This window comes from Coffea arabica, chromosome 7c (assembly GCF_036785885.1).
Source record: "Coffea arabica cultivar ET-39 chromosome 7c, Coffea Arabica ET-39 HiFi, whole genome shotgun sequence".
NCBI classification, from domain to species: domain Eukaryota; kingdom Viridiplantae; phylum Streptophyta; class Magnoliopsida; order Gentianales; family Rubiaceae; genus Coffea; species Coffea arabica.
The window spans coordinates 11,100,089-11,125,332 of record NC_092322.1 but is presented as its reverse complement, the minus strand read 5'-3'; the positions used below and the strand labels follow the sequence as shown (position 1 = coordinate 11,125,332).

The window sequence follows — 25,244 nt, the reverse complement described above, 5'->3', positions numbered from 1 at the left end:
TTGAACAGAAATGACATCCATCCAAGCAGGATAATATGTATACTGTCAGTGTATTTAAGATTAATCCTTGACAAATAACAACATCTTGAGTACAAAACTGTGTCAGCATTTGGAGCGAAAATAACACATTTCTTGATATGAATTTGGTGGAGTAGCCTCTAGCTTGGCTCTCAACCTTTTGTTCAAACAGTCCTTTCTTGAAATATATTACATTTTTTTTCTCGAAATATTACACTTGATAAATTGTTCCATAAGTTTAATCCAATGACAATACTGATTAATTTGCATGTGATTGTTGATATTGATAAAAGCTCTAACACATTTTTCCTTTTTATCCGTTTGAATTGTTATTTTCTAGAGTTTTTATAGAAAAATATAAATATATTCACCGAAAACATAAAAATATTTCAGAAAAAATGGCAATCTAAACTGTGCAACTTCAGAAGCCATCATCAAGGTGCAAAAAATTTCTTTAGCTTCTCAAAATCTCAAAAATTGAAGAAGACTTGATGGTGGAAGACTGGTAGTAAAACATGCCTAGTTTTCAAAACACTGATGACTTTGGATTGGTGGATACAACGTCTAAATTTTGTGGTCCAGTTTCTGTCAAGAAAAATAGTAGTACTAGTCCTATCAAGACAAGAAATAGAAAAAAAAAAAAAAACCAGTGGAAGCTTTACAGTGGATTTGGACTGAAACTCATGGTAGTGAGGCACCTTTAACTGTAACCCTATACAGTGAGGCTGAGGCTCACCCTGCGCAGTTGAGACCCCTTAAGTTTGTCATTACTTGCAAATTATGAAAAATGACAATTGAACTCGACCATATCATTACAGCTAAATGAATTGGTCACACATCCAACAACCCATCAATTGGCATTCTCAGCTCACTTTGATGTTTGGTTGCAAGCTTGCCTCCAATGAAAGATTATTGAAAACAGACAATGATGTTGTGTTGTGTTGTGTTATGTTAGGCCTTCTTTGCCATCTCAATCTAAACACAAATTGCAATTGATCCAAATGTCAAACGTTACCAATTATCTACAAACAACATGACAACAAAATTCCAAGTACTTGGATGCTGACAAGTAACAACAAGACATAACGGAGAAAAAAAGAAAAGTAACTAAAATTGTCGCTATTTTTTCTCAAATCAAAAAGAACTTTTCTTAGAATTTTATGACGGATCACATTTTTCATAAAAAAAAAAAAATTAGAATGAGCTTTGGAGGAGAAAGACCTTTATTTCAACTCAAAAAATCTGTATTAAACATAAGAATGAAATGGACAAATCGAAAGACTTTTTCATTCTAGGCGATTTCTATGTAACAAATGAAAGGGATACAGAACTTTGTACTAACGTGCTAACAATTAACAGCAGAAGCAGGAGCAGTAGCAAATTCTGTCACCGGAGATTCTTTGCTTAGCAATCACTTCTTCATTTACTGCCCCTCTTAGCTGGAAGATCCTGTAAATCTTTCCTCATCAAGGGAATTGATGTGACAAAACTCAGAGCTAAAAACAGGAAAGGAGATTGAAAAGACAAAAAAAGAGACGAAAAAGAAACGTGCAAGGGGAAAAAAAAAGGAAAAAGGAAAAATGCCACTCTTGAGCCCACAAGGGCCAGAACATTGATAGCAATTGTGCTAGTAAAATACTAGACCATCCATTTTCACAACAAAAGCAATAAACTTGCCTAGAATCAGCCTCATCAAACATTTAACAGAAGGGCCATCAAGAAATCTGTAGATTTTTTTATTGTTCACTTTCTTTAAAACGAGAAGTTATTAAGGGTAGAATACCTGAGTGTTTTTTCATATTTTCTTGTTTGCTCTGTTTCAGTCTCTCTCTCTCTCTCTCTCTCTCTCACATTCAGAGGAAGAAAAAGAAGAGTCTTTGTAAAGATATAAAACCACCCTGCATTTTAGGCGGATAAAGCGGTCTCCTCACAGATCCATATCCTACTTTGGCATTTGTTTCCTGCTCTTTTTAGCCGAACCCCTTATTTAGTTTTTTGTTTTTCCCAATGTATCATTCAGGGCCTAGCATTTCATGCTGCTTTCAATGAAAGTGATCCTCGTATCAGTGAGTTCGTACAAAATCCATGTGAAAAATAATCAGTTTCCATTGCTTGGTGTAATCAGAGGCTTTCTTCCATTTCCGTAAATTTTGTTATTGCCGATGTAGGCATTGATTAAATTTAGTAGCTTCTCTGGTTAAATTTTGTTCTTGACATGGTTTGTTGGCATATTTTGTCATCCGGGGTTGAATTTTTATCGTCTTTCTCCAGGACTATGAGCTTGTTGTCCTGAGTTGTTTCTGCAAAGGTGGTGGCTTTTCTTTTTTTGCCGCCTGTGTACTGGTTTTAATGTCTGTCACTCTGTGTTCTGTTTCTTATATTTTTTCACCTTCCTATCTGCAATTCTAATTTTCCCTTTTGGAATTAATCTGCAGATTTGCTAATGATTGGAAGCTCTGCATGTGACATGCATCATGATTCCTGAATTCATATACTTTTTCCTGCCCAAATCTAAGCTCCTTGGAATCTTGCCACTTGTGGGCATCAATGGGTGAAATAGAGTAAGTCCAGAAGACCACATGGATCTTCAATTGGATTTATTTGGGGTTCTAGACCGTGTAAATACTTGTCACGTAAACCGAATTTAGGTGCTTTTTTAGTGACTCTAGATTTTTGATTTTCAGGTCGGACTAAAAGATTGGAATCCTTTACCTTGCTGTGTTGTGCAGTAGTCTGACTGTGAAAAGAATGGAGGAGGGATGTGATTTTCGACCATGGGATGAACTGATACCTGATACACTTGGTTTAATATTCAGAAATCTCTCCCTTCTGGAGATACTTACTGTGGTTCCTGGAGTTTGCAAATCATGGAGGAAAGCAGTTATGGGGCCTTATTGTTGGCAAGAGATTGACATTGAGGAATGGAGCCAGCACTGTAGTCCTGAAAACATCGATCAAATGCTGCAGTTGCTCATCACGAGAAGCTGTGGTTCGTTTCGCAAACTATGTGTTTCTGGCATCTCCAATGATCTGAGCTTTGCATATATCGCTAACCAGTGAGTAACCAATCACTGTATTTATATTCTTGCATTTACAATACAATGTTCATCATTGAATGCCATCCAGTTTACCATGTTTCCAAACTTGATTCAGAAGGCAAAAATTTTCAGAGTGCAACTTATTTAGTCACCAGCAAAAATGTATTGTAGTTTCTTTTGGTTCTTCTGGAGCTGAGACATAGTTGACTGCATGTGAATCTCCAAAATGGGTTCAAGTAGTTAGACATTCTGAATTCTAATGTCCTGCTTAAATGTTTGTCTGTGCTCTGTCTTTTTCTTTTTGATCATATTAGTTTCTCAATCCTTTAAGAGAGTTCAAAACTAGCACTGGGTGTCAATTTGCAAGTGGTACTGAATTGCAAGAAGGTGAACATACTTGAACAATTGATACGTGTAATGAAGTCATAACTCGTTGTTTTGGAGTCTCAGAGATAAGCCATCATTAGTGGATGTGTAATTGTTACTCTCACATTATTCGCCCTATTGTTGTTCCCTTTTAGCCAAGGCAGACCATAGTTGTTAAAATTCACAAAAAGCTGCAGCTTTATATGAAGAATCAAGGTAGTATTTTAAGAATTGAAATATGAGTACTGAGCAAGAGCCCTTAAATCTTAGTTTTTTCAAAAAGCTTTTTTGTGTTGCACTATGATGTAGAAGGGCCTCTTGACATTTCTTTTTGTGTGGTTGCAAGTGCTAAATGTTTACAGACGCTGCGATTGCCAAGAAGTCAAATTAGCCACTCAATAGTGGAACAAGTTGCAGGGATGCTCTCGACTTTAACTTTTCTGGATTTGAGCTACTGCATAAAGATCGGAGCAGAAGCACTCGAAGCAATAGGAAAGAACTGCAAATTTCTCACAGGGTTACGTCGAATAATGCACCCACTAGAGGTGATTGACAAACTCTCCCAAGATGATGAAGCACTTGCCATTGCATCTACAATGCCCAAACTCAAGCATCTTGAGATTGCTTACCTGCTTGTAAGCACAAGCAGTGTGATTGAGATTCTTACAAACTGCAGACAGCTTGAACTATTGGATGTACGTGGGTGTTTCAATGTAAATCTTGATGAGAACTTTGTGAAGAAATTCCCAAGATTGAAGCTTGTTGGTCCCAATGTTGTAGATTATTATGATATGAATGGTTGGGATAGTTGCTCAGATTACTCTGGTTCTTCAGGCTACTTAGCCTGGGATTTTGTTGCTGGTATGGGCGATGATTATGACGAAATAAGTGATGGCTATTGGGGAGATGAGCAACAAATCGAGGACGTTGAAATGTGGTTTTACGATGATGTCGAGGCAATGGATGCTGGATATGACTGGCCCCAATCTCCTTGAAGTTGATATATGTCAGTTAACCGCGTGTAGAGTTTTTATGATTGTTTTTCTAGGTCATGGTACCAAAGTTTCTGCTTGTATTACTGCTTCTATGAAGTTTTTCTGCTTCCTTTAAGATGTAAATATAAGATGCGTGCCGCCTTCATATGATACTGCTGTTCTACAAAAAAACTTTCTATCACAGCAATAATACAATGGATCTTCTCTGCCTGACTTTTGGCCTCTTTCTGAGTTTCTTGGAGTTCAGCAAATGAAGAATCATTGGGCTTGTTTATCTTTGCTTCTCGATTTTGTGAAGCTGCTTAACAAAACTGGTTTTTGCAACTTACAGTTTCCTGCCAAACTCCTTAAGAAGAAAGGGGAAAGATGTAACCAGATAGCTACACGTAGAAGACTAAACAGCATGCTGAATCTGCAAGAAATCTGTCATATCTATGCTCACTGATTGTCTAGGCCAGTGGACCTTAAGTGAATGCATCGTGAAATATTGAGCATTGACTTCTTGTAAAGTATGTTTAATCTTCTCGAGTGAGAGGTTAGCTATCTTGTGCAAGATTAGACGTCTTTGAATTTAATGAAAGTAGGTTTGAGTTTCTTTCGGCAAAAGTCATTTGATTTGCACCAAATCAAAGTGATTAATAAAAATACCCACTAAAGACATCTCATTGATTTATAGTGATTTGATTGCTTTACAATGCTGAGATGCTTAAAAATGAAACTTCAGTGGAATGGACCCTCAAGATTAAAGAAAACACGGGATTATGTAGACTGGATGGTACTTTGAATAGAAGCATCTGTTTAAGGGAAAACTACAAAATCAAGAGAGGATGTCTATATGGTTAAGGGTATGTGATATATACTAAACGTGGTCTCCTGATTTGGGTGCATAGGAGGAGTTGGAGAAGAAGGACCCGGTAGAGATGTTCAATTTTCTCCATTAGAGGTCTTAATTCTTTAGTACATTCTCATCATCAAAAACCATTGTACCCAGCACAACCTTCCCATGTAGTAGAGCCAGTCAATATAAGTTGGTTCAATTGAAAAGAATATATTACTTTCTCGTAAAAGATCGTGTATTCAAATTCTGCTATCGATATGAGTGCCGTGTCGATGAACCATCCATAAGAACTTACATACGTAACCTATGATTTTGAAAACATGTCATGACCCGTAACGGTGATCGAAGTTGAGCTTATCCAAACTTTCTTTTATCAAAAGGAAAAAATCTAAGCAGGGCCAGATCTAACAAGCTTAGACACTTACCAAATCCAATTTCAATTTGAACTACCCACCACCCTCCTTGCCAAAAGGGGGGGGGGGACCGAATCACCATGAATTATAAAAGATTGAATGGCAAATAGCTCAAGCTTATTCTAGAAGTGACAAGCTGGTTAAAAATTTCAACTTAATGATTCTACTTACCGCATCAACCTCTGATGGTGATTACATGCGACAGAAAAAGCATATCATTAACTTAGTCATCATGACAACATGGATGCACCAGGTTTGGTCGCTAATTGCTAATAGACTATAAATCTTCTAGAAATTTTTTTCAATTGTCTACATATTCGTATTGCCACTGATTTTGTACCCACCTGGTACCACATGAATATTGGAGGCTACAAGGGATGAGAATTATACCAAATCTAGATGATAGTCGACTAACCTAATCCATGGATTACATTCTCAGCTCTTCAAGAACCCACGTCACTTGACCCAAAAGGAAGAGAGAGAGAGAGAGAGAGAGAGAGAGTTTGTATGTCCATATGTAGATGGAACTTTATAAACTTGCATGTACAAACAGCCGATAGAACATTACAAGTCAAAGAAAAGATAAGGAACGTGGCTCCCTGCAGCGTTGGCCATGTCAAAAAGCCAAAATAGTAGGAGAAGATTCGAAACCTGTGATTCATTAGATCACAGGCTTCACAGCCGCATCACTATACAGGCTTGTTGCATGCATTTGGTCTCTCCTGGTCATTCTGGTGCTGAAAGATGCCTTTTGGATAAGTCCAAATAGCAGAACATGGATGATCAAGAGCAGGGTTCAGTCCCTTATGACCCCATCCATTATAGTTTTTAAATCAAGAAATATGTGAAGAAGCCACTGGATATACTTTAGTTAAATGATGATCACTGGCCTCATATACTATGAGCCCAGGGGAAAAAAGATTCCGGGAAAAAGATAGTGGAAACAGCAAATGTACCCAACTGAAAACAATACCAGCTTGAGCCAGAAACTCAATCAACCAACTACATTTGCTGTTTCCACTGTTCCAAGAGAGTCTTAAGGCTCTACATGGGCTTTGGGTCACCCCCTCCCCTACTCTAGAATAAGAGTAGATCTAAATTAGATTCTATCGTGTTCGGTCAAAAGAAAAAAAAAATAAAAGAACTAGAAACTCAATCAACCCTTTCTGTGCCAATAAACGGTTGTCATTTCTTGATGATGAATAAATAAAAATGAATCCTGAGTTCAATAAACTACTTGTTTACCATGAAATAGACATATAATCTAGGCATTTCCATCAAATGAGAATTATTTGATGAAGAAAATTACGTCTGTCAGGTTGACGAGGCTTTAAATATGAAGTAGGGATAATTTCACAAACCTCCCCTAAGGTTTATGATAATTTCACTCGACTCCCCTCAAGTTTTACAAATTATACTAACCTCCCTCATCACAATAAAATGACTATAATAACCTTCACTTAATAAATAATTCACAATATAATGAAATGAGATTAAAAAGAAAAAGAAAAAGAAACCTAATCTCTTCGGTTATCCTATTTACAAGTTACAATTAACGGTGATTTTCTCTCACTTACTATCACTTCGTTCTCATCCATCAACCCCTTTATCTTATAACCCGCTCTCAAATTACTACCAACCCTTGTCTATAACTGCAACAAATCATACCACAAGTGATCCCTCAAACCGTACTATATATTCCTATTCCTCTTTTTTTTTCTTTAGAATTGCCAGGTCACAAGTTTAGTTGAGGGATTAGATTTGATGATTGAAGTAAAATTCAATTTCATGGTCAAACTAAAAGGAGATGAAGAGACACACAATAATAATGGAACAATTAATGCAATCATTGCCCAAAAGAGGAAGAGGGGCTAAAATTGGTAAATTTGTTAATTTGCCTATCATCCATTCAAAAAACTTTTTAAGATGTTAATAAGTACATCTATATATTTTTTATACTTGATAATTGTTGGTTGTGATTTTGTTATACAGATGGAGTTTTTTCTTTGTATTTAAGATGTTAACATGTGTTGGAGATTTGATGGTTAAAAAGATCATTTTGTTTTGAAAATACATGGACAGTGGGTTTGAAGTCTGGGGTGTGATTAGTTATAAATAAAATTTTAATTTTTTGGCAAAATGAATTTCTTGAAGATCTCTATAGTCATAATGATGCATTCCTTCTTTTAAACTTGATTAATCCCATCCATGCCTATGATAATGGAATTGGTTAGGTTTAGAATTTGGAATTAGATTATTTGCTAGGCTAGTTTGTTAGTATAGCGGGTTTTGTTGAAATATAGAAGAAAATAATTGGCAAAATAATTTTTATTTTATTTTTGTACAAAAAAGGTAGTTTAGGATTTTTGAGAAAAAAAAAAAAGCCTTTGGTATCTATATTATTGGGATAATTTCAGAAACCTCCCCTGAGGTTTCTGACAGTTTCACTCCCCTCCCCTGTGGTTTCTGAAATTCCACAAACCTCCCCTGTCAGATGGTGAGGTCCCATTTCTTACATCATTTGTGTCAAAAAGACTTAAATACCCTTACAATTTTGTTAATATTTTGTGATTATCTGAAAGCTATTAGTTAAGTTAGTTATAAACACAATTAATGTAATTAACCATAAATTAGAGTCCTAAAAACGAAAATAGAAAAGGGACCGTTGTGAAATGGCGCCAAACTTAGGCGCCATGCTCTTGATCTGATTGACATAACAGCTTGAAAGGCACGGTGCATATAGAAGCAAGAAACTTGGTCTGTTCCCGCCATTGTTGTGTTATAGCAATTGAGGTTGATGGTTGGCAAACAAACTTGTTGATTCTAACATTTGCTGAAGAAGAGTCTCTTTCTGGCAAACAAACTGCGTTACCAGGTAAGCGTTTAAGATTTCAGAGACTGTTTCAATATTCCTTGGTAGCTTACTTCTGATTTGGTTGTTGTTCGTATAAGCTTGATACATGTTTGCTTATGATTTTCTGGTTTGTCACGTGACTTGGTTTGCTAAGCCTCTACCAGTTGATGCTTGATTGCTTCTATATTTCTCGTCTGACTTGGATTGTTTGATATAGTTAGATGCCAAACCTTAGTAGCTTATGCTTTCTCTGTAACTTCAGCAACCAATGTTGCAAGATGGTTAATTTTGTAACTAATATTTTCTGTAACTTCAATAACTTCAGTAGGCTATGATTGTCTATTGTAGGATGGTTAACACTGATGTTCATGATATTGTGGTCCATTGTATGGGAAGAAAAGTAAGAGTGGCTAAGGTAAATCCCAAGAGTTACATGTATTCTGACTTACTAAATGATGTTGCTGAGAAGGCATTGCAAGAAATGTCTGGAAATGTCAATCTACTGGTGCACATGAGATGCGAAATACCTGGTACAGCTGAGTACTTAGATGTGAATGATGACCAATCTGTTGCTGAAATGTTCAAGGTGCATCAATCTCATGTAGTCATTAATATACAAGTGTTGGAGATGGATATCATCCCTGCAGAACAGAGTGACAGCTTCCTAAACAGAAATGTAGTAAATGAGCATGAGAATTTAAGAACTGAAAAAACTGGTAGAGGCAAGAATATCGAAGTTCATGAATTAAATTGTGAGACTGAGGAGTACATTAGTGATTCTACTTCTGATGACTCATGGAATCAAGGTTGGGACAGTAACAATGAGGATAATTTAGGTGATGAGCATTGGTCTGTATCCCAAAGTGACAGTAGTGATGATGATTTTTCTGACTTTGATGACAAGGAAAATGAGGATATTGTACCTGATTCTGAATCTGAACATGAAATAGATCCCATGAGAGAAGCCTTAAGAGGCAAGATGTGGACTTACAACCGAAAAGAAGACATAGAGTTTAAGAAGGGACAGCTTTTCACAAATGTTGATGCTTTTAGAGCAGCATTAAAGGATTTTGTGATCCAAAAAGGTTTTCCCCTACAAAGATTGAAGAATGAAAAAAGCAGATGTACAGCCAAGTGTGGTATTGATGGATGCAAGTGGAGAATTCATGCCTCACCTTTAGCAGATTCAGTGACGTATATGATAAAGTCATACACACCAGAACACACTTGTGTGATGGACAGCAAGAATCGAGAGGCCACCTCTGATTGGATGGCAAAGAAACTTGTTGCTGTGATGAGAGATCATCCAGACATTTCCAGAAAGGGGATTGAAGCTGAGATGCTAAAATATGGTGTTCATCCTAGCAAACAACAAGTATACAGGGCAAGAGAAAAGGCCAGGGAAGAAATTGAGGGTACACATGCAGCTTCATATAGTAAGATACCAAAATATGTTGTTCTTCTAAGGCAGAGCAATCCTGGTAGCTTATGCAAAGTTCATTATGACAGACCCAATTTACTTGTCGAACCAAGATTCTTGAGATTGTTTATAAGTTTCAAAGGTCAGAAAGATGGTTTCTTAACTGGTTGTAGATCTTTTATTGGTTTTGATGGTTGTCATTTGAAAGGCAATTTTGGTGGAGTATTACTCACTGCTGTGGCATTGGATGCAAATAACTCAATTTTTCCTATTGCATTTGCTGTGGTTGAATCTGAAAACAAAGAAACCTGGAGCTGGTTCTTCTACTTTTTCCAGGAATTCTTTGGACCATTTCATAACAGTGTTCCTTTAACATTCATGAGTGATAGACAAAAGGTATAGACCTTGTTTACTTTACTATCATGGCAAATGTCTCATTCTATATGTCCAGCTATGCCTATTATTTGAATGGTTTTAACTCAATTGCTGTAGGGATTGAATCTTGCTTATGAGGAGCAAATTCCATTAGCTACTGGAAGGCATTGTTGCAGACACATTTGCAGCAACTTTAGGCTTCAATTTCCTGGAGTATTACTGAACAGTTTGTTCTAGAAAGCTGCTAAGAGCTATGATGCATTAGGCTTCAATGAAGCAATGGCCTCCATTAAAGACATGAATGTAGAAGCATGGAGATACTTATCAAAGATTCCACCTGCATCTTGGGCTAGGCACGCATACTCAACTGAGATAAAGTGTGACCATGTCACAAACAATTTTACTGAATCTTTCAATGCATGGGTGGGAGATTTAAGAGCTAAACCAATACTGACTCTTGCTGATGGTTTAAGAAAAAAGCTCAGAAAAAGCTGCATAAAAGATATCACAAGGCCTGCACATGGAGCTCTAACATCACTCCAAAAATCACTAAAAAGCTGAAGGAAATTGTTGGACTGTCTAGGAGATGCTCACTGCAAATGGCAAGTGAGGAGATATTTGAAGTTGGTGATGTGGACAGAGAATACATTGTCAATTTGACCCAAAAGACGTGTGATTGTGGTGCTTTTCAACTGTCAGGACTACCTTGTAAGCATGCTGCACTAGGCATTATATATAGAAGACAAAAAGTAGAGGCTTACTGTGATGGTTGCTTCTCAACAGAAATGTGGATTAAGGCATATAGTGGCATAATTCACCCAATTCCTCATGAGAAACGATGGCCTCCATTACCTGATGTCACTCCAGCAATTGTCCTACCACCACCCCTAAGGAGAGATCCAGGTAGACCAAGAGTGAATAGAAGGCGAGGACCTGATGAACCAGCTTCATCTCAGACAAAGAGGTCTACTACTCTGAGATGTAAGAACTGCAATGCATTTGGCCATAATAAGAGAACATGCCAAAGACCACCTGTGAGAGGAAATAACTCTACCTCGCAAACAAATCAGCAGGTTCATAACTGATTTCTAATATTGATCATGTTACTTTGTTCACCATACTTAAGATCATGACATACAACTTAATGTACAGATTCCTAAGAGGAGCAAGGCCTGGCAGGGGAATTGCAAACACAGGCTTGTCAGGAGCTGTTCTCTGGGTAAACGTTACTTCATTATATGTTCAGTGAGTGCTGAAACTGTTTACTATCAAATTAACAACTGTTAACTATATTATGAGAAGATTTTCCTAATGCAGGATCACATAGAGGGTAGTGTGCCTGTTGTGATTTCCAGTCAAAGCAGCAATCCAAGCCCATCAACTGAACCTGGTGCAGCTAATATTCAAGCTGATGTACAGACAACTATGGATGCTGCTAAGAGAAAGGTACATCCAGTTGCTTTTTGGTCATTTTTTTTCATTTCTGAGTTGCTCACCCTATGCACTTGTCCTACATCATTTCAGAGAGGAAGGCCCTCAAAGAAAGATGGAACATCTGCTGTAACTAACATCAGGAGGAGAACTTCATTTGCAGCTTCACAACCAATGCCATTAATGCCAATTGCTGGCGCCAATTCTACCAAAAATTCCCACTTACAAACTTCAGTGAGCACCAATACATCAGCTAATCATGAGTCGCACAATCTCAGCAGCAGCTATATAGCTTGAGGTTTTAAATAGTTAGGCCTCCCTTGTCATATATTGTTGCTAAGAGAATACTGATGTTCTTTTGAATCTGTTTACGATTGGAGATACTTTTGTCATTATTACTTTTGCTGAAACTTTGCTGAAATGCTTGGTGTAACTTTTGGTTTTGTATACCATCTATGGACTTAGTACCTATACATGGTCTTTTGCTTGACATTTGAATTCCAAGCAGTAGTGTAAATTCATTAAAGACATACATTTTGTATCTTTGAAGTAAAGTGCAATATGCAGGGATTCTACAGGTTCTGCAATTTTTGTATGCACAGATTGTATGGTGTTGTCTTATTAAGATCATAATAGACAACGTCTTGCATGCACATATGAATAAACTGAAAGTGACAATTTGAATAAACTGATTTCATTAAACTGACTTCACAATTTGAATAAACATATAAATTGCTAAAAATACAAGGTTAAGTAGCATTAGCTTTGTCACTATGGAGTATTGTTCTTCAACTCTACCAATCTGGACTTGTTCTTCCCTTTGCATTGATGAATGTCTGCGTTCTCTTTGGCTGCTCACCTCTTCCTCTTCTGGACCTTCATACCATTCAAAGAATCTGCAATTTGTGCAGCAAAAGTACAGCTTGTGTGGATTCCGTTCACTCTCAGAAATTTTAATGGTTGCCTTGCGATTACATCGACAATATCTATTTCTAATTGTAAATGATGTAGGTGAATTCCAGAATTCACCTCTGTTGCTTGAACTGGCCATTTGCGTGTGTGTTTGTTGCTGCTGCAATTCAAGATGGAACACCAAGCACTTCAGTTGCATCCAACACCAAGCATTTTAGTTGCATCTCACAGATTAACATTTGTCTGTTGTTGTTTGTTGCATCTGTGGCTGCTGCATTTTACTCTGATAAATAGCCTTCGAAGTTGGCCGTTGCATGTAGACATTAGAACTGGCTGCCAGAAAGAGCCGTTGCATTGCATTTGTTCACTACTCCTCATTGTAAGCTTCTCTGTTGATTGGTCTCACTTACACCCCCTCAAGTTTCATTCTTCTTAAATTCCCTCATTTTTCTTCACATTGCATTAGCTCTCTAACCCAAGATAATGAGGGCATTTGTGGAATACACTTGTTTCTCTCTCCAGCTACTAATTTTTTATTGTTTGTATTTTGAAATTGGGTCTATTTTGGCATCCCCTGTTTAGTTTTAGGGGAGGTTTGTGAAAATTTCAGAAACCACAGGGGAGGGGAGTGAAACTGTCAGAAACCTCAGGGGAGGTTTCTGAAATTATCCCTATATTATTATATAAACAGTAAAAGCAAGATAGGTAAGGGTAATTGAATAAACTTGAGGGGAGGTCTCTGCAATTGTCAAAAACTTCAGGGGAGGTTTCTGGAATTATCCCTCTGAAGTATTATGATAATACGATGAACAGGACGTGGCAAAAAAATTATAGTAGCAATACTTTTTGCTGTTTCACGTTAGGTGTAGCTTGTATAAATATCCATATCTATTCTGATATGAACAGGGGGTGAATTGAACGCTATAATTGTTCTTGTCAAAGGAAGAATCTTCTAAATTTTACTGAAGTTGATTACCTCATCTGAGCACAAAACATACTGTTGAATTGTAAAAGCTTAGCACGAAAGCAAGGAAACAAACCACTGCCAAAAACATTCCAATGCAGTTACACAGATAATTTGCTAGCTAGCACATTTTGGTAGCAAGCCGTGATTGTGAAATTCTTCCTCTTTTCTTTACTTCCATAGTAAGCGATTCTGCGGGATCTTGGGAGGTTTTCTCTATCAGTTCCTACCCAGAATCGAGGATTGCGCTCGACTCCTTTGCTTGGCTGAACGAGGCTGGCAAGGCATTGATATCCAGTCATCATAAATGGGTCACCATCCAAACTGCCCATTTTGGACAATCGTTTGTTCAGTGTCATACCATAGAAGCTCATGATCGTTCTGAAAAAACATTTCACTGTTTCTCTTTGAATATCCAATGGGGGTGCAAATCTGGACCAAAAACTCCATCCGGATAATCAACTGATAATTCCAGAGTTACCAAGTCCAAGAATCCTTTATCCCATAATCCTTCATCACCCACAAAACAGCAAGTGATGGAAACGTTTGGAAAAAGAATACAAAGGCAGCCATCCAAGTCCCCCAAATCCCAATATTCCTCAGCAGGAAAACATAAACACTTCTAGGTTAAAATCTGGGAAACTACCAAGAACCATTTCTGTGTCCAAGTCAGTCTACAGTAAGTGTAACTAGTCCCGGATCAATTTTACACAATTTAGGCAAGACTCGTTAGATTGAGATTATGAACTATAGCACTTGTCAACATCTGCCTGAACTACAGTTGTTGGCTTAACATTCAAGATTTTGCATCGATAAGAATCCTCGTCTTCAATTATGGTTGGAATATTCCATGTCCCAAGAGAAGGACCCGATATCTTCCCACCTAAAAGAGAAGAGCCCAAGGCAATAGGACAAATAATGCATGGATCTTGGTACAAAACAAATTTCATTTTACCAGAAGTTTACCTTCTTTTGTAGCTTCTTCACACCTTTTCTGATAATTCATGGCCAATTCAGGATCCAAAGATTTCAACATGTTCTCATACTTCTCCTCAGTTTCGGTGATACGTTTTGCCTGTGGAAAAAGAACAAGAAGATGACTCTAAACAAAATTCATGTATTGATAGCTTAGCAATGAATATGAAGCAAAAACTGTGGTTGCAAGATTTGCCACTAAGTTGGACTGACACAATTAACAGGGAATGCTCTGACTACAAATGAGGACAGCCATTTATTTTCCCTTTCATGGCATAACAACCAAGCACGAAAAGTTGGATTAAGAACTTCACCGGATTGTCTGTTCACTCTCCTTTCCTTGGTAAATACTAACATTATGTTGCGAATACATGGTAGAATAGAAAAGTCCTACATATATGGACACATCAGTATATAACTAACTCTCAATGAATAAATTCATAATGGGAAACTTTAGCTAATCCCATAGCCTATTGGTCAGAAAGGAAATACCCCAACGTGATCTAAGGGTAACGACACTGTTTAGTCCCCTTTTCCTAGTCCAAAACAAAAACAGAAAAATACTCTCCGTGCACCCACACAAAATTAATAATGCCATTGGATGGCTCAAAACTATATTTGGCATTACAAGCCCAAGCACAAATCTAGGGTTCCAATAAGCTTACATGGAGCTTACGGAAGTATTCTTATTATAATGACCGTTACTCACCAGCATGGTTGGTGCCCTGGAAGCTCCATATATTCTGACAAACATGCGCAATATATTGAAATTATTCTCCAACACATCATCCTACCAAGTGAAAAACAATCTTTAATATTCAGGATAAACGGCATAAGAGGAAAAAAACAACAGAAAAATGATTTACCTCATAGTCAAACCTACAGCATCACATTGTCATCCATTAATGATAACACATGGTACATGCTTCTTCCCATGCATAAAAAATGGAAAGTTATATCTTGCCAATAACAATACAATACATTTCTTTTTATACACAAAACATTAAGATTTACATGAAAACTACTCACAGATCATCGGATAGCTCAACCAAGAACTCTGATATTGATAGGAATTCCATATGCAATTCATTCACCTTCATAACAGCTTCAAAGAAAGCAGACCAGAGTGAAAAATACAATGTAAAGCAGCAATAGTATTACATTGCCACAAGCATTTGATTCATAATCCTTTCCATATCCTTTCAACGAAGTTGAAAGGTGGATGACTCATCCTACAACAGTTCCTGAAGAAACAATTGATAGTTTGAGTAAATTAATCATTCAAGGGGAGACCCTCATCATCTTTACCATAAACAGCATTTATTCCAATCAAAAGATAGGAGATAAAGAAACAATAAACAAGGCCAGTCACAGAAATTGAAAGCAAGATAAGCAACTGTAGGTATTTGAGTGACACGTGTAACCATATCATCAAAGATAAAGATGGCCTAAATTTCATAAACTGGTGACTTAATAAACTAGCTTGAAATGGAAAGGACATTCATGTAAAATAATGTTTTGGCCAGAATAGAATTGGAAGTTCAAAGATAGTTTCCAAATACCAATCAGGAATGTACCTTTTCACCCCGCAATTGATACAGCAGCAGATTAAGTACCCGATAATCAAAGGATTTCAGATGAATAGCCCTCATCACATCTCCTACACTACTCTGCACAGTGCAGAGTATGTTTTATAAATATAATAAAGATGAATGTTGATGATAATAGGCTATACTGATATTATATATCTTGCTGTAATATATTAAGAGAAGAAAATGTTCCAAGAATAGAATAAGTAGCAAGATAGTATTCCCTGAGTCCAAAACTGGAATTCATCTTGTCCAAGTCAGGATACTCTTCCTAAATATTTGGTTTATATAACAACTTTGCAGATAACCATTTGACTTTTATGCAGCCAAAATGGATTAAATATCATGCACTTTCATGGTAATATTTTAATAGCAGATTTTTTTGGGGGGGGGGGGGGGGAGGGGGGAGTTGGTGTGGGTATTAGGTTTTAGGAACTGAGCTTGTAAATCAGAACAAACTGGAAGCCTTATTAACAAAGTTGCTTTCATTAAGTATCCATGTCTATGGGGCCAAAATAATGATGACAGGCTGCCAAAGACCAGAAAGTGTATTGGTAGCTAGAATTATAAGCTCCATTTGATGTTTATCTGCGCCATGAAGAAATCATTATTTGGCATGCAAGTATAGTTTTCTGCCCCTAGCTTCTCTTTTAGGATTATAGTTTTCAACTGATATTCTTTCTACATCTCCCTTAAAGTAAAGGGCCTTTCCAAGGGGTATTTTAATAAATTAATAACTAAATTGAAGTTTCCCATCAAACACTTCTTAAATTTTTCTCTGCATTTTTAATAAATATATTTTCTTACATCTCCCTGAAATACTCTATTCATTCCATCAATCTTTTCCCCCAAACGCTGCAATACATGGGGCCAGTTTCTCTACTTATGATGCTAGAAGTAGCAATAAATCTCCACAAGTGCAGAACTTTATTACTCAAATTAAAGAAATCAGATACAATAGATTACCAATTTATGCATGTATTAAACAGATATCTGCACTATATAGAATCTGATGCCACCGGTTTAGTCAAACAAGGAAAGGAAAATGTCTCAAAACTTTATTTGTCAAAATATAGAATGTACTTGTTAATTTTACCTCACTTCCACTCAAGGGATGACAACATAGTTTTCTTTCAAGACTCCAGTACTCTACCCCAGACCAAAGCTCTTCTCTTATCCTGAAAAAAGGAGGGGGCAATATAACCTTTACGATTCTAAAAACCTTTAGACTCCTCTTTAAGAACCCACATGGAGGAGAGGGAACATAAAGGAAACTACAAAAATCATAACAGAAATAGATATAGACCGCTCCGTGAGAAGGCCTTGATGCTCAAGTAGGATAAGAAGTGGTTTAAATGGGTCAGCTTCCAACATCTTCAAGGATCTGATTGCCCTTCTTCCCTCTGTTTGGCAACCCTGCACCAAAGGACAGTGAAAATCAAGCTTTTAACCTAAATCCTGAAAATAATGTGATACAAAGATCTTCTAAATTGCGGTTTTACCACATAGGATTCTATTTCCCCAAGCTGAACTCCATAAGCTGGTGACTGAAGTAGCTTCTCATTCAAAGTATCCAACTGTAAATTCAAAATCAAGATCATAGGAAGCAAGAATGAAACATATTATGGAACTAAAATCCTTTTTAACAGCATCAGTTATTTGTCGAGAAAACTAATTGTAATCATGCAGCATGTTGAAACTTGACTTTAACTGAACCAAGCCAAAGAACTGTTTACAGCTATCATACCCTTCCACTTTGTCTAGCCCAAAATCTGAGAAAAGAAAATCAAGCATCCTCCAAAACCTTGTAATCAGAGTTAGCATGATGTCTTAAGGTAGAACTTTCTCAGTCCAGTTTGACTTGCTGATTTACACAACACATGATTAGACCTATGTGCTGATTATCATCCCTACAGAAGAGTTCTTTCCCATTCTTTAAAGTTAATGTTGGCTTTCACTATGCTATTCAGGTACATAATTGACACATTACTCATAGTAGCTAAAAATTGGAACAATTGCTGTCACAACTTTTCACATTTATAGGTACCAAGCAGTAGGCACATTCACATTTACTGGAAAAAGTAATGCAATTTTTTTCATGTCATAATGATTTGTTGATATTATCGTATTCCATTCTGAAAAAGGGTAGAGCACTATGTAAGGAAGCTTGACATTTTATTTAGGACATATGAGCAAGTCAGTGAGCAGCTATTGTACAGGTAAATGGACCAACAATGTATTGAGTCCCAAGTTAATGTACACACCAAAATGCAGAATATAAGCCAGAAATAGTAAGGGAAAATAGAGAGAGAGAGAGAGAGAGAGAGAGAGAGAGAGAGAGAGCGAGCGGGAGAGAGAGAGAGTTGCCTTTTGTTGCTCTGTTACCTGATAAATGTAACTCTCTGTAAATGAAAGTATTGGTAAGTATTTGAATATTAACTGCGGCTGGTGAACATCCATCTTATGAAACATAAAATATGACCTACACTGTTCATTGTTACCGTCAGTCCAACAATGTTGAGGACAATCCTTAAGGAAAAGTCTTGCCATTGCGAGAACAAGCATATCCTCATATATGGCATAAAGTAAAAACAGCCTGAATAAATTTTAAACCCAATTCTGCACTAAAAAAGGACTTTTGCTAAAGATTGTATGGTTTGATTATAACAAAGACAATATTGCTTACAAAATCTTCCAATGTAGAATTTGCTCGAAGCATGGAGTCCAGCCCAATTGCAGCAGTATCTAGGAAGTTGTCTCGTGATGGATCAACATTTTGCTCATCATCACAATGTACTGGCACAGCATTTCCAATATGTTCATTACCTACAAATTAAAACATAGTCAGCTAAGTAATTTGCAGGAAGAATTAATAAACCCACAAGATATACCCTATATCCCTTCCAAGAAGTAGTTTAGCTCAGGCCTCATAATGGTAAAATAGGCCACTTACGTTGAGTCACAAATTTGCTACTTGGAAGTAAATGGTTTTCATGCTGTTTGCACAGCTTTATTTTGTCTATGAAATGAGAATGTCTACCAAACTTGTATGTATGTTTATCTTTCCATTAAAAGCAGAATGAGAATCAAGTCTATTCCATCAAACAATAAGACCTGAATACATTGTCAAACTCATTGCCCCTTTCAACGGCAAATTTCATCATCTGAAAAGGACAAAATTGACCAAGTTATTTTTTTTATTTAAAGTGACATTTTGCAGAAGTTTCAGACAATCAATACATACGATCTTTTTCAGATTCATTTAGGTCATATATGGCCTAAACTCAGCTCCATTGTGTAATGAAGCTGAGGGCACAATCCATAAGAAGATGGCCTACAAACAAAAAATGTTAAAGAGTAGAACTGGAAAACTTTACCTTCTTCCCCAATACATTGCAGTGCTTCCTCCAGAAATAAAGTTGAAATCTGTCAGAAGGATAATCACAAGCATAAGCAGAGTTCTTGCATCCCATTTACTCTAACCTTAGATCACCCAAAGAAGCTTAGGCAAGTTATCATACAACACAAAAAAGTAACCTTTGTCATATACTCTGAAATCAGTTGGCACTTGATTTCCATGTCAAGCTCGCTGCAAGTTTGAACCTTCACCAAATTGATTCAAGGTCACAAGGGGAGAGCAATGAAACAAATTGAGACTTTTTAATGCATGGAAAATAAGAGAAAAATGACACGCAAACTTTAATGAGAGAAATTGTTGGTTAATATTATCTGGTTCATTCGGACTTGGGTAACGGCAAAGATTTCACGTTGATCAGGAAATAACTTTTATAGACTCATAACCACCCATTTCAGCATATTTACCACATCCAGTACAATATGACTCACAATCAAGCCATCATACAACAATTCATATACTCCATGCAAGAGCTTGCCCATCCTCCTAGTAAGTCACATTACACGTTGCGAATGGCCATTACCTAGTGCAGTTAGGCTGATCCACTTCCAGAAAAATCTTACAAAAAACTGAACTTAAAAACAAGCTCTAACCAATAACCTTTTCCCTTAAACAGGAACCAAAAAAGCTCTGATCTTTACGGCTTTTACATGAACAACAACAGGAATTCGTCTAATCCAAGAAGAAGGCGCCATAAGCGCAACTCCCATAGCATCGTACCCAGGCTTTGCCCATTTAACAAACCTACAAGCCCATAAGCCTATCATCACTAATTTTCTGCATCGTCTTCGCTCTAACTAGAGCGAGACACTAAAGCTATCAGCTAGGCATGCAAACAAGATACAAGACTACCAAGGGATTATGTTTACTTATTTCGAGAACTTCAAGACCAAAATTAACAAATTTATTTCAACAATTTGGGGTACCCTGTTGGGACCGAATTCAGTAGACAACACATGCAAGAGTCTCAATGTAGAGAGTGCAGACGAAATGGGAGAACAGAAAATCTAAGAATGACGACAACTGGGGGAAAGCTAAGCCAAAAATTTACCAAGAAGTGGGTGAAATTTGCAAGGAAACGATTGGAGTAAGGATTAATGTTGTTGTTGGGGTTCAAGACGCCATGGGATTCCATCAGCTCTATAATTCTCTGCACCCTTTCCAGCTCCCTTAGCCCTTCCATTCCTTCTATCCAACACCAACTAGTATGACTCGGACTGTATCACAGTATGTATCTCCTCCTTTCTCGCGTTTTTTCAGCGACAAAGTGACTCCCTTGAATTGTTTTTCAAAATCTTCAGTCTACACTAACACATGTTGGATCGCAGGTATAAAGACTTATCTTCGTAGGCAATCAAATCCCAATCGCAAGCGATGCCCTAACTCGTGATCGTGATTGGAACTTGGAAGTGAAGCCGCTTACACATCCTTTTTATAAAAAAAAAAAAAAAAAAAAAGGAAAGACATCGAATGTATTTGGATAGCAAAAAATTATTTCAAATAGAATAAATGGTCAAAATGATCATTAAATTATTTAAAATAGTTTTTTTTTTAAAAAACACTGAGTATATTTTTATTACAAAATTATTCCAAACAAAGTAAATGATCAAAATAATCACTAAATTATTTTTATGATTAAAAAGATCACTTAACTGAAAAAGCGAGCCTTTAAAATACCGTACAAAAAGTTGACCTTTATGGCCAAAAAATATTTTTATTTGACTAGGTCTCTTAACCCACGGTTTATTGTTCAGTATGCCATGAAGCAACCCAGGCAAGTTCTCTAATGAATTGATGACAAACAAAACATAGGGCCAATAATTTAGTCTCAATGAAAAGATAGAAATGCAGCTGAAAATAACCGAGTTCAGTTAAAGCGGACAAAGGTTCATCAAGACTGCCCTTACTCGTTTTCTTCCAAACCACCATGGGAGACAGGACCCTTTACTCCGAATCAATGAGGAAAAAAAAAATGGAAGAAAAATGAAGGATAAAAGGCCAAAGCACTTGATATATGAGCAAGCGAAATCTTTACAAAGTTTGATAGATTAATAATCGAAAAGTTACATGAATGGATCATGTATTGTTAGTTGTTATAATGCTTTCTTCAAAAGAACTACACTAACACATTTCAGTTTTCCTGTTTCTATCTTTTATAACCTCTTCTTCCCTGAACCATGCAGTCAAATACTTGTTGCAGGGTAACTGAAAGCAAGGATATCAATCCTTCCACGAAGATCAGACCCCAGAAGGGCATTTCAACTGCTTCAGTTAAAACAAGGTCCAGTCACTGGATTTCATCTATGAACAAAACGGGCATGTCCATTTCCCGTTACTGCCAGGAACATCCACTACATATTATCATTGTTGCTCTCTTTCTGACCAGCCACGGCTTGGATTTGGTTTTTCCCCAACTGTTGGACCCCGTCCACAACTGAATTAGATGCAGCAGGTGTATTATTTCCATGATTCTCTTCCCGTTTGGTATCCCATAATTTTCCGCTTTTTGCAATTGCAAGGATGAGTTCAAGTTGTTTTTGTTGCTGCTCCTACAGAAGAAAACAAGGCAATGCAGTGCCAGTCAGTTCAAACTCGCATATGAAAGTAGGTAGCATAATATTCTGAAAATAATGCCAATCTGCTTGTGTCTGATATTATTATCACAAAGCGTTTTACTTGATCCTGAACGGACATAAAAGTCTGTGTGAGTTTCTGTGTCTTGGTTCCTTTGTTGTTCCTTTCTCCCTGGGTTTAGGGAGGAGGGAGCAGCTATTACTAATACTATTTGGACACCTTTTCAACAATCTTACTATCGTGGTCTACCTGTCATATAGCATGAGTGCTGTTTTCTTTTCATTATGTGAATTCTCGTCTACGCGAAAAAAAAGGGAAAACATAAAATAAAGTATCTACGGGCAACATAAAAGAAATAAAATAGCAACAGGATTAGTTGTAACAGAATAGTAAGGAATATCAAAGCGGCAGAACCACAACAATATGTGTCCAAGTTTCTCTTCTGGACAATTATAGGTAAGCTGGGGCATTCTGGAGCACAAATAACCAAATAGTCACACTTACACGACTGGAAACGAAGGGTAAAGATGAGAAGTAAAAGTAAGCAAGCTTAGTAACGGGGACACTGCCCCAAAAAAAAAAAAAGAACTTGGGAAACAAGTTTGCTGAGTTGGCAATAGGACATGGTAGGAGCAGTCGAATGTTAGTGCATGTCGCTCAGAATCTATTTTGTTGTTAGCTGCAGTATTCTTTCTTTAGTCTTATCAGTAGCCGAGGGCTGTTAGAAGTGATTTATAGCTGCCTTTATGGAATTGGAAAGCCTTTCAATGGCATCACTAGATGCATCTTTTGTTTTCCACATGGAACTATGCCAAATTTAGCCTATTTCCGGAATTCATTTCAGAAATTCGTGCGGAGATTATTAGACAAAGATGAGCTTGAGAAAGTACCCAGAATAGCTTACCTGCATTGCCAGCAGAACCTTTTGAATTTCACCAAGCTCCTTCTCCAGAATGTCCTCTTGAATGGCCAACGCTCTAGTTGCCTCAGAGTTCTTTTGGGCCAATGCAGCAGTCTACACAGGTGAAGCCAATAACAAAACTTAGGAGATAAACTTCTTGCATAAACTGTTGGCCCAAGAGAAGGAAGCATATGTACAGTATGATGCAACTTGATTCAAACTCTGCCCCTATGACATGTCAGAATGATACATAAAAGTTTCAAATCTAGATGACTACTCTGTTTTGATGACATATTTGCCATAATCATAATTAAGTGTCAAACAGAAATGACAGAAAGTTGTAGGCGCCAAAATTAGATGTCTACAAAGGACAACACTCCAACCAATTGCTTTTAAATTGAAGACAAATTATATTGGATAATGAATTTATCAAATAAATCATATGGGATAATGAATTTATCAAATCAGATATACTAAAAACATCAAAGTTGGAGCTTACTCGACTCACAGCTGACCAAATTACCAAAATCACTGGAATCGATTATCAAACAAATGCAATTCCCAACAAAAAGGAGGCCACATTTCAATTCCAAAAGACAGGCCAATGTCAGATATTCCACAACATTCTATCTCATGTTCTGCATGCAAAAAGGTTCACTGGAGCCTCCATGAATTCTGCCTTACAAGTCCACTCCAAGCCATAACAAGGGAAGAAAAAGACACGTCACCTGACTGCTTATATAACATTAAACACACATAGATTCCTTTCAGCGACTTGAGCAACAAATTAATGATTGAAAGGTCAATTTCCAGACATACTCTAGACGAAATAGAATTCTCCACATATTAATCACAATTTTCTGCTAACATTTTAGTTGGGTGACAGCACAAAAGAATAAGGTACAAGTTCTACAAACATATCAAAGTATTTTAACGTGTAAGTAAGCATATGGAAACAATACACCGCACAAACATTAGCTACCACGTAAGTCAGGTAATTCAACCAGAATTCATTTTTCGAGGGCTCATATAAGTGATCATAATAACCAATTCAAAATACAACTCTATAACATTTGCATGCATTCATTACCCTCAGCAACAAATTATACCAAATTCTCTCCCCCTTTAATCCAAGAAACTCAGTAATTAACAAGATAAAAGATTATTGGAACCTTTAGCCATGTCACATTACCATATTTGTAATCCAAATTGACAAGAAACACTAAACGTTAAGGATATAACATCAATACCTCAGCAATGGGCTCTTTCAAGGCCTTCCTAAAAACTCGAAACCGGATTCCAAGCTTCTCAAGCTGCCTAGACAAAGCCCGGATAACTGTAGCCGAGCTCTTGAAGTCCTCCTCTAATTTCTCAATTCTCTCCACTAAATTCACCGGCCTGGAGAAATACTTCGCTTGACAAATCCTCCTCCATTGCCTCCTCCGAATAACCGCCCCAACTAAAACTCCAGCAACCAAAACCACACATTGCCACACCATCCCCTTCTCTCCCAACCACCGAAAAACCATCCTTTGACCGCCCAAAAATCCAGAATTCACGGCTAAAATGCCCGAAATCGCGATGGACGAAACCAAGCAGAAAAACTCCAGAATTGAAAGAAATGCATCAAAATTGACATCCCAGTTGGCAGGATTCTCACTTCGGCTTTCTTCCCCTACAGTTCCATCTAAGTCCAAGGACTTAACCTGGATGGACCAGGTATGGTTCTGGATTGGTGGTATAAATGTAGCAAACTTCAGGAAATGGGGTTTTTGAGCATGGAATCTTGAGGGGTTTAAGAAGGGTTTTGGATACGATAAAAGGGGAAGTCTCGGGTTTCTGAGATGGGTTTTGAAGGTGTTGATTGTAGTGTTGATTTGGGAAATTGGGCTAGTCAATAGGTTTCTTGATGCCAGTGACATGTTATTTTATCCTTTATTGGGGATTGGAATAGTGAAAATTTGAAACAATTGGTTATGGATAATGGGAATGAAAATTCAGCTGAAGTAATTAGTTAAAGATGGAAACGGGAAAAAAAGAAATGAAGGACTTGGTAATGCATGGTGTGATAAGCTGCGGAGGAAAACTGCTGAACTAAGCTGAGAGTGAGATGGCGGGGCGGAGAGAGAGAGACAGATTAGGTTCGATGAGTTCAACAATTGGCGA

At 37.2% G+C, this 25,244-nt stretch overlaps 3 protein-coding genes across 10 annotated transcripts; 1 reads left to right on the top strand and 2 right to left on the bottom strand.

Moving 5' to 3' along the window:
- Positions 1-1,719: 1,719 nt before the first annotated feature.
- LOC113699256 (F-box protein FBW2-like) lies at positions 1,720-4,630 on the top strand. 8 transcript variants are annotated; one of them, XM_027219481.2, is made up of 5 exons: positions 1,720-2,084; positions 2,290-2,326; positions 2,454-2,579; positions 2,748-3,074; positions 3,769-4,630. In XM_027219481.2, the coding sequence occupies exons 3-5, from the start codon at positions 2,566-2,568 to the stop codon at positions 4,415-4,417; spliced, it is 990 nt and encodes a 329-aa protein (XP_027075282.1). In that variant the 5' UTR covers positions 1,720-2,084; positions 2,290-2,326; positions 2,454-2,565; the 3' UTR covers positions 4,418-4,630. The 8 variants fall into 8 exon arrangements, with proteins under 8 accessions (XP_027075282.1, XP_027075284.1, XP_027075283.1 ...); XM_027219483.2 differs by having other exon boundaries at positions 2,290-2,369; XM_027219482.2 differs by having other exon boundaries at positions 1,720-2,182.
- Positions 4,631-13,587: 8,957 nt separating this feature from the next.
- Positions 13,588-21,051, bottom strand: LOC113699259 (uncharacterized). Its single transcript, XM_072057809.1, has 14 exons — positions 20,655-21,051; positions 19,726-19,791; positions 19,566-19,614; positions 18,875-19,014; positions 18,398-18,675; positions 17,691-17,808; positions 17,495-17,604; positions 17,285-17,366; positions 16,177-16,269; positions 15,629-15,693; positions 15,466-15,478; positions 15,309-15,389; positions 14,591-14,699; positions 13,588-14,507 (listed from the first exon to the last, which is right to left on the bottom strand). The coding sequence occupies exons 1-14, from the start codon at positions 20,784-20,786 to the stop codon at positions 14,365-14,367; spliced, it is 1,479 nt and encodes a 492-aa protein (XP_071913910.1). The 5' UTR covers positions 20,787-21,051; the 3' UTR covers positions 13,588-14,364.
- A 536-nt stretch (positions 21,052-21,587) lies between these two features.
- Positions 21,588-25,184, bottom strand: LOC113698058 (uncharacterized). Its single transcript, XM_027217729.2, has 3 exons — positions 24,329-25,184; positions 23,082-23,192; positions 21,588-22,152 (listed from the first exon to the last, which is right to left on the bottom strand). The coding sequence occupies exons 1-3, from the start codon at positions 24,998-25,000 to the stop codon at positions 21,955-21,957; spliced, it is 981 nt and encodes a 326-aa protein (XP_027073530.1). The 5' UTR covers positions 25,001-25,184; the 3' UTR covers positions 21,588-21,954.
- Between the last annotated feature and the right edge of the window lie 60 nt (positions 25,185-25,244).